This window comes from Lagopus leucura, unplaced genomic scaffold (assembly GCF_019238085.1).
Source record: "Lagopus leucura isolate 7727_CA_CO unplaced genomic scaffold, USGS_WTPT01 Super-Scaffold_100045, whole genome shotgun sequence".
Taxonomy (NCBI): Eukaryota; Metazoa; Chordata; class Aves; order Galliformes; family Phasianidae; genus Lagopus; species Lagopus leucura.
The window spans coordinates 941,298-950,045 of NW_024962292.1; the positions used below are offsets into that span (position 1 = coordinate 941,298).

The 8,748-nt window shown below is 47.2% G+C and overlaps 1 protein-coding gene across 5 annotated transcripts in view; it reads left to right on the top strand.

Annotated features, from left to right (window-relative positions):
* The window catches only part of KCNQ2 (potassium voltage-gated channel subfamily Q member 2), a 57,079-nt gene extending 48,904 nt beyond the window's left edge, over positions 1-8,175 (top strand). For 4 of the 5 annotated variants that reach the window (XM_042884757.1, XM_042884758.1, XM_042884760.1 and 1 more), the window contains 2 exons: positions 6,647-6,770; positions 7,456-8,175. In XM_042884757.1, coding sequence (XP_042740691.1) covers positions 6,647-6,770; positions 7,456-8,175 — 844 coding nt within the window. Of the gene's footprint in view, positions 1-1,093; positions 1,202-6,646; positions 6,771-7,455 lie in introns of all 5 variants that reach the window. The other variant, XM_042884756.1, reaches the window with a different exon arrangement.
* The last annotated feature ends 573 nt before the right edge of the window (positions 8,176-8,748 follow it).

Below are 8,748 nucleotides of genomic sequence, written 5' to 3' on the forward strand. Positions count from 1 at the left end.
AACTGAATTGTCCCTTAACTTCACTAGTGGGACAGTGAGGCTGCAGTGCCTAGGACTGCCATCCATCCCACTGCAGGGAAGTCAGGAGGACCAGAATCTTCTTTAAAGTCACGTGTAAAGAATCTGGATTTGGGATCTAGAGCTGATGAGTAGCTTCACTGGTTTCCCTGTTCCCACCAACTAGAACAGTGATAGAGATGGCAGCGTAGCCCCTTAGGACACCAAGAGATGCCCTATTATGACCTGCCCAGTCCAACTGGAAAGGACACCCTGTAGCCAGGGCATGTGCCTTGGTGGCCATGGCCAATGCTGGGACGTGAGCTGGATCTAGGAATGCAGTGCGCCCATAGGTGGAGCCCAGCGAGGCTGTCCTGGGTCGGCTTGGAGAACTTTTATTTTTGTTCTCCTGTCCTGTAAACTGCAGTGCTCTCCTGCCTGCTCAGCTCCATGGGTCTGTCTGTGTTGTCCCACAGCCAGGGCTGGGGATTAAAGCACATTCAGGCACTTCTCTGGGGGGTTTACCTGCACTTTCCTCTTTAATCACAAATGTCTCTGTCACTGTGTTGTGTCTGTGATGTGCTCTTTTCAATGTTGTGTTCATGCTGTCTCGTGTCTCATCTCTTGCCAACCACGGATGTCCCCCATTCATTCAGTTCCACAGTCCCACAGTGTATCTCACCGACTCCAACAGCTCGTGTATTTCTGAGCTAGCTGAGGGTGCATCATCTGGCAGTGTAACTGAAAGGAGAATGAATGTATGTTGTTTCATGTCCAACCGTCTCGATGGAATAGCGCTGCAAATATATTCCAGAGGGTAAAGCATGTTATCTGTTAAATCTGGGGTGGGTGGGGGCTATTCTCCTGAACAGCAGTGGTGCCAAAAATCTCCAAATCTTACCCCAGGGTGGGTAATGTTTCACCGACAACCAGGCGGTAGGAGAGCAACTTCTGTTTCTAGCGGAATATATTTTCAATTTCTCTCTGTCGTTCTGTTTTTCAGTTGTTTCTTTCTGCAACTTTCTGACCAACTTTTCTCTACGTGTTGCTTCATTATGCATTTTGCTGGTGTCTTTTCTCTTATTTACTTTGCCAGGATAGATATGATTGTGGGTCCCCCGCCCCCTTCAACTCCCCGGCATAAGAAGTATCCAACCAAAGGACCCATGTATTCTTCCAAAGAATCTCCCCAATACTCGCCTAGGTTAGGATTCACCAAAATGCCGCTTTCTCTGGATTTTTCATTTGCTTAATGTCAAACCCCTTTCATGCCAGTTATATGACGGCATTTATCACTTAGCAGCTTGCTAAATCGTGACTCAGAACGGCTTGCTACTCTGAGTATGATCTGATTTACTTGCAGTAATGAGCTTTCACACTAGGCAAGCCAAAGGAAAAAAAAAGGACATACCTACCATCATTGGTAACCATCAGTTTCTTCAGCTGGTCTGTTGTCAGTCTTCTCCCAGTACAAGAAAGACAAGGAGTTGTTAGAGACAGTCCAGAGGAGGGCCACAAAGATAATCAGAGGGCTGGAGAACCTCCCCTATGAAGACAGGCTGAGGGAGCTGGGCTTGCTCAGCCTGGAGAAAGAAGGCTGTGGGGGTGACCTCATTGCAGCCTTCCAGTACCTAGAGGGAGCCTACAAACAGGCAGGGAGTCAACACTTTACAAGTAGATAATGGGAGGACAAAGGGCAAATGGTTTTAAGTTGAAGAAGGGAAGATTGAGGTTGGATGTCAGGAGGAAGTTCTTTACTGTGGGAGTGGTGAGATGCTGGAACAGCTGCCCAGAGAGGCTGTGGATGCCCCGTCCCTGGAGGTGTTCAAGGCCAGGTTGGTTGGGGCCCTGGGCAGCCTGGTCTACTATTAAATGTGGAGGTTGGTGGCCCTGCATGTGGCAGGGGGGTTGGAGATTCATGATCCTTGAGGTCCCTTTCAACCTTGGCCATTCTGCGATTCTATGATGGCTCTCCAAGTTGGTGCTGACATTTAGCTTTTTTAAATCTCATATTTTATCAGACTATCTTCAAATGTAACAGGTGGAATATTTACCCACAAAGCCAGTGCAACCCAAACCATCTACTTTCTGAAAGATCAAGCGGAGGAGCCTCTGTTTGCGGCCCTTTGGACTGTGAAATGAGTTGATCTTGGTGGGCAAATTAAGAATGAAGTGTTTCATGCCGAGCAATCTCTTTTTGCTGATGCAGCTCTACTGACCATGGAAGTAGAAGTTCTGTTGCAATGTTACCACCATAAGACTCATATTCAGAAAAAGGTCCTGCTCTGGTCTGCAAAAAGAGCCCAATCCAGCCTGTAGCCACTCAGTGAAATACTTTTTTTTGTTGCCCTTATTAAGTTCTCACATTAGTTAGAGCTATGCTCATAGCTGATGCTGTGAGGACCATCTTTCCACCAAGCCACTCATTTTGGGGCATTCTCATGTCTGGGCAGCAGATAGCTGCATTTTCACCATTGAGACTGCTAGAGCTCAAGGCAGGTAGAAATATTTGCTAGAAAGCCATTTTCCATGTGCAAACAGTAGGTGATTTTCAAACACAGTGAGCTTAGCCTCAGGTATTTTTTTTCTAAATATACTTGCCCTCCTGAAGTGCTAATACATGACAAATCTCTTGAATTTTATTTAAGCTGCTCTGAGTAATCTTCACAAGCAGGATGTGAGTAAAGAGAATACTGAAAGCTTACCTTTCCCACTCAGCAGGTTCAAAAATAAAGTAAAATAAGTAGAGAATTTTCCAGGAGCCCCAAAATTCATGCTTGGGAAAAAAAAAAAAGAAAGATGCTTTCAGGAAAGCATTTTTTCTCCAGTTCTCCCTCCCTCAAATGATGAGGCCCAAACTAATCTTTAAAAACAAAATAAATCTTTTATCTGGACCAATGTTTTGATATGAAATTAAAAAATAGGGATTCAACTGGATTTTGCTCCATTAACCTTTTAGATGCAACCAGCCTTGAAGGGCTGGGCAAGATTTCCACGTGGAAACGAATGTTCTGCATGTAGGATGGGCGCAAGGCGGGGAGGTCCAAACTCTGGGTCAGGCTTAGCTGTTGCTCTTCCTTTTCAGCACATCCCTGTTTTAGCCAAATGTTGCCCACACAGAGAATTGGGTTTAATTCCTCCCAGTGGCTGATTTAAGGTAGACCTGTTTTGAAATAGCTGCAATTCAGTTGGAATTCATAGGCAACAGAATATTGGTCAAAATGCGTCTAGAGCGAACTTGATTGAAAAATGGGGAGGTAAGGAGCAGTCACGTGACATGGATGAAGGGGGTTTGGCTTCAATGCCTGGATTGTGTTAAAAGAAATATAATTAAAACAGATAAAGAAAACAGAAAGTAATTGAATATATATTCCCAAACACTTCATTTTTATCTCATTTGAGCCGTTTGACCTTTTGATGTCTGCTTCTGGCCCAAGGGTGACATATTACACCTCTTTGCATGTACTGTCAGCATGGAAGCATAATGAAGCATGAGAAAACCTGCACTGTGGCTGATGCAAGAATTTACATTTTTTTTATATCATGAGAAAGAAGGAAAGATATCAAAGTTCACTTCAAAGAGCAACCGCCCTTCTCTCCCCCTCCCAAACTAAGACCCAGCAGAGCGTGTCACAGGCAGCAGATGGCACAGCTTGTCATGCATCGCTAGAAATCTTGGAATCATCTTCTGCTGTGAAGGGAAGAGCGTGGGTCTGCCTCTTCTGAAGCCCCAGCTGAGGGCTTCCCTCTGCACACGTGTCTTCAGCACAGCCAAGATAATGTTGGGAATGCACAAGGTTGCCCGTGAGATGTAGTGCAGAAGGGGGTTTGGCATCTCTGGGAAGATACGTGGTCCCTTGTCATGCCATAAGAATATACACTATTCCTCACCGCTTGCAAAGGTGAAATGTATCCATTCTTGGTCTTTTGAGCTTTGTTGCCCGGTTTGGATAAGACAAACTCTTTCAGAGTGGCTAGAAGGGCCACCTGCCCTTTGCTAATGACTGTGCCTTTGCAGTGCTCAGATGAGATTGCCTTAGCACCGTTGGGTTCTCAAGAGGAAATTCCTCTTTTATCAGACAAGGCAGAAGGAAAATTCCCCATTTTGCTGAGGGTAGGAGCACTCTCCACAGGTTTCTGGCTTCTGCCATGAGGAGCAAAGGAATGAGTGATCTTGAGCCTGGTTTCTCCTACCAGGCACCAGGGCTCACTTCACCTTTTTCTGCACTGAAGCCAGTGTTCCACAGCTGCCAGCACCCCAACGTCCATGAGACTAAGGTGACATCAGGCTCTGGTTTCTCAGGGCTGCAGAAGATGTTACGGCTGGATCGTGGCATAGCTGGGAACGGAATGATCCTGACAGGAGTTCTGTCAGGCTCTGCTATCAAGGATATGCAAGGGCTTCTGAATGCCTTATGGATGAGTTCTGTGAAGCTCTGCTTACGAATCACAGCAGGTCTATAGGAAGTTGTATCCCGCCACACAGCTTCTCTGTGTGGGGTGGTTGATCACTCCATCTGTGAAGTACACCCAACCTGTACTTCCCTTGGGTCCTGTGAGGCTCACTTACTGGATAGCTTATCTTTTAAAGATGTGAAAGAAAGCAGAAGTCCTTCCTCAAATTCTGCCAAATTAGAAATAAGGTTGCAAGAGACTCTCTCTGCTATTACAATATACAGTAAGATGGCCGTGTTTGGTTTTCCTCGGTGTTACTGTCCTGCCTCCCTGCTCTACTCCCCAGCTGTTGAAGGACATTTCATTTTCACTAGTACACACATTTTGGTGTTAGCATTGTGCTAGATGTGGCAGAGTACCCTGATCTTTCTTGGCCTTCCCCAGTATTCGGTAGCAATTAGGCTTTGAGCCTCTTAAAAATGCATGTTCATTGCTTTACTAGTTTACTTGCTTGTGCATACAGGACAGGAGTTCATACAGTGGCTGTACTACGCCTTGACTTGTGATTCCAAACCAAGGTAGCCCGAGGTATCTGATTTAATACCTCTTTGCTTACATGGTAGCAACGTTGTTGTAGGATTTCTTGTGCTGTATGTCGTGTCAGTAATTGCATCCCTTGTTGGGAGTTCCTGTACGTGTCAATAATTTGCTTCTCCCATTACAAGAGAGAAATAAGGCATGCATATTCCTCACACTTGTAATTACAGCACTTGGTGCTCCTTGCACTGCTGTGCTTATGTTGCTAAGCAAAGGATCAAACATGACTTTTTAAATTGAATGGCATTTTGTCGCATCCTTGCCCAAATGAAGGATGTTCTGGGATCAAAGATAAACTCCAAAACAATGGTTGGCTTATATTTTCTGTCTTTGGTGTGATGTGCTCACCCACTTCATCCCTTTGAGCCAGATCTTCTGGTGCTGCAAACTGCTGTCGCTTTGATATAACCCAAGGGAGCTGCGTTGGTCTATTCCCACTGATATCTGTCCCTTTACGTCAACAGCTAACATACATACTAAGTCCCTGTCACGTGTGAAGAAAACAGATGGCTCTTGTGTTGGAAATAGCCTCACATCTCATTCCTTTCCTTGTTTTTTGTTTGTTCATTTTCCCGTCTGTCTGTGTTCAGCTCCTTCCTTTTCCTCCTCCTGGTGCATGGACCCATGGCCCACACAGCAGAACTGCGTAAGAAGCATTTTGAGTTTTCCACTCAAGATACCTCAACTTGATTTCAGTCAGATTAATTAACCCTTCTTTTCCCTTGCCACCCTTACTTTTGGTGCATTATGCAAGAGTAAAGTTTGCCTGGCATAGAATTGTATTATGAACCAGGCTGCCATTAAGAACCCATTCCAAAACTGGGTTGCTTCCCTGGCTTTGGAGGGATCAGATAATTGACTTCCAGCTTCCAAATTGGCTCTGCTCTCCTCTTTCCTGAGGTGTTTATGAACCCAGTTATTTTTGGACTGGGAAGGAGAAAGTGCAAATGTAACGTGTGTGAATAACTTGTCACCAAACAGTGTGCCCAGTAGCTTTAGCTGCACATGCTGCAAGAACGTCCTCTGATGTTGACAGTGTGGAGCCCTGCTAATAGAAAACATCTAATGATACAGGTGAGAGCTGCAGCAGCACTGAGATGGAGGCAATTTGGTATTGCTTGGTGCGTTATGACCAAATTCAGCATAATTCCACTAAAACAGTACCACAGCTGTTTGTTTGGATCTGAGGGCAAGGGGCTCGTTTTCATGGACATGAGAATTACGCGCCTACATTTGCATCGAGGAGAAGAGACTTCTGCAAAGACTGAAAAACAATCCCACCAACATATGCTAGACAGAAAACTTGATCTTCCCCCAAAATAATACGGCCTCAGTGCAAATAAAAAGCTAATTGATTTGGAAGAAAGCCAGCTACAGCGATTCTTTGCAGCGGGTAAATTTACTGTGCATAATGTGCCAGATTTTATCTGTATAAACAGAAACGGATAATTTCAAACTCTGCTAATACTGCTCTGAATTTTGCATCTGAATTAACACTTCAGTGCCACTGCGTGTCTGTGAGTAATTTGGAGTGCTAGCGGGGAGAAAGGCTGCTGCTTTATCCCCCAGAGGCGCGATGAGCAAAGCCCCCTCGCCTGCTGCCTCCGACTGACTCCAGTCCTTTTCCGGGGGTGGGGGGATTTTCTGATCCTGGTAGAGTTGACCAGATCGTTGGGAGAGGATCCTCCATGACCGACAAGGATCGGACCAAAGGCCCAGCCGAGGGGGAGCTGCCTGAAGACCCCAGCATGATGGGCAGACTTGGGAAAGTTGAAAAACAGGTACGTTGGGGTGTGAAGGGTTCCTGTCAATGGGTATTACCTGCATTGTGGTGTTGTTTGGGGTTTGGGTTTGTTTGTTTGTTTGTTTCATTCCAATTGGATATGATCATTTGGAAGCAAAACTAAGAGCAAACAATGTTTTGCAAAGGAAGCAATGGGTTTTATGAAAGGCCGTGAAATGTCTTCAAAGCCTCAGAACAGATTCAGGCATTTAGAAGTCTGTTTCTTACAGGCTTTCTGTTTCTTTTTTGAAGAGTCTACCAAAAATCTGTTTTTGAAGGTGGCACGGTGCCACTCTGTTAGACGAGCCCATGAGCCTGGCTGCTGCAGCTGCCAGCCTTGCTGAGCATGGAAATCCTCCCAGAGAGTGAGACCCAGAAATCCCACTGAGCACCTGAGCCCAGGCAAGGGCCAGATGCAGCAAGGAAGTGAGAGATGGGGGAAGGATTTAAGTGTCCTTCAGCTTTCCTGGAATTTGATGCGTGACAGAGAGATCACAGGAGATGAAGGAGTCACAGTAACGAGGAGGAGAATTAAAGGTTGTTTCAGAATATGACAAATATGTACTGAAAGTTCCGCGTTGGTGTAGGTTGGTAGGCAGTAAAGTCCAGGCCCACGTTTGTACCTTGGTGGACTGGAAGCTGCTCATCCTCAGGATGTAGTGCTGGAATGTGGTGTTTTGCAGGTTCAGTCGATGGAGAAGAAGCTGGACTTCCTGGTGAACATTTACATGCAGAGAATGGGTATCCCACCGACGGAGACGGAGGCCTACTTCGGCTCCAAAGAGCCAGACCCAGCCCCTCCCTACCACAGCCCCGAGGACAGCAGGGAGCACATCGACAAGAACGGCTGCATCATCAAGATCATCAGGTCCACCAGCTCCATGGGTCAGAAGAACTTCTCAGCTCCGCCGGCCCCGACCAACTCGTGCCCGCCCTCGACGTCGTGCCAGCAGCAGCCCTACCAGCGGCAGAGTCACGGCTCCTCGCCCGTCGGAGACCCCGGCTCGCTCGTCCGCATCCCACCTCCGCCCTCCCACGAGCGCTCCCTGTCAGCCTACAGCGGCGGGCACAGGGCGAGCGCAGAGTACCTGCGGAACGAAGACATTACCACCAAACACCACGAGAGCGCCCTGAGAGACAGCGACACGTCCATCTCCATCCCCTCGGTAGACCACGAGGAACTGGAGCGCTCTTTCAGCGGCTTTAGTATTTCCCAGTCCAAAGAGAATTTGGACATCCTTAACAACGGTTGCTATGCGGCCGTGGCCAAAATCAGACCCTACATTGCGGAAGGGGAATCGGACACCGATTCTGACCTCTGCACACCCTGTGGCCCTCCTCCCAGGTCGGCCACGGGCGAGGGACCCTTCAGTGACATGGGCTGGTCAGCCCCCCGGCAGTGAGGGCCCCGTGCAGCCTCAAGCCATGGCCGAGTCCCGGCAGCTGCCCGCTCCAGCTGTCCTCGTGTCGAACTTCTCAAGGAGATGGACAGCTAAGGGTTTCCTCCATCTAGGACATCCTTAGCTGCCGGATGCTTTCTTGCAGCTTACTCTGGGGGGGCAATGAGCAGACCCAAGCCTGCGGGAGTGGAAGAGGTCACGGTGGTGAGCGAACTGGAGCCGTGAAGTCCGGATTTCTTTCATACTCTCTTTCTAAGATCCTTAGGTGAAATTCTTTCATGGTGCAGGATAGGCAATTTGCATTTCTTCTGAATGTTTAGAGATGTGGGGCAGGAATAAATCACCCGGCCAGGGCTTTTGAAGGTCACATCAAGTGGTATTGAGCAGTGTCACATGGCAGTTGCCAAACTGTGGCACTGGTGATTACACCTTTCAGTATTTTGGAGTCGCAGAATGAACACGTGTCAGTTTCTAGCTTAGATTTTAGGTCGCATGAAAATTGCTGGAGCGATATTACTCTGTGGTTCGCCATTAACAGTCAGAAAGATGGGAGAGTTCCAAAATAATACATGAAAA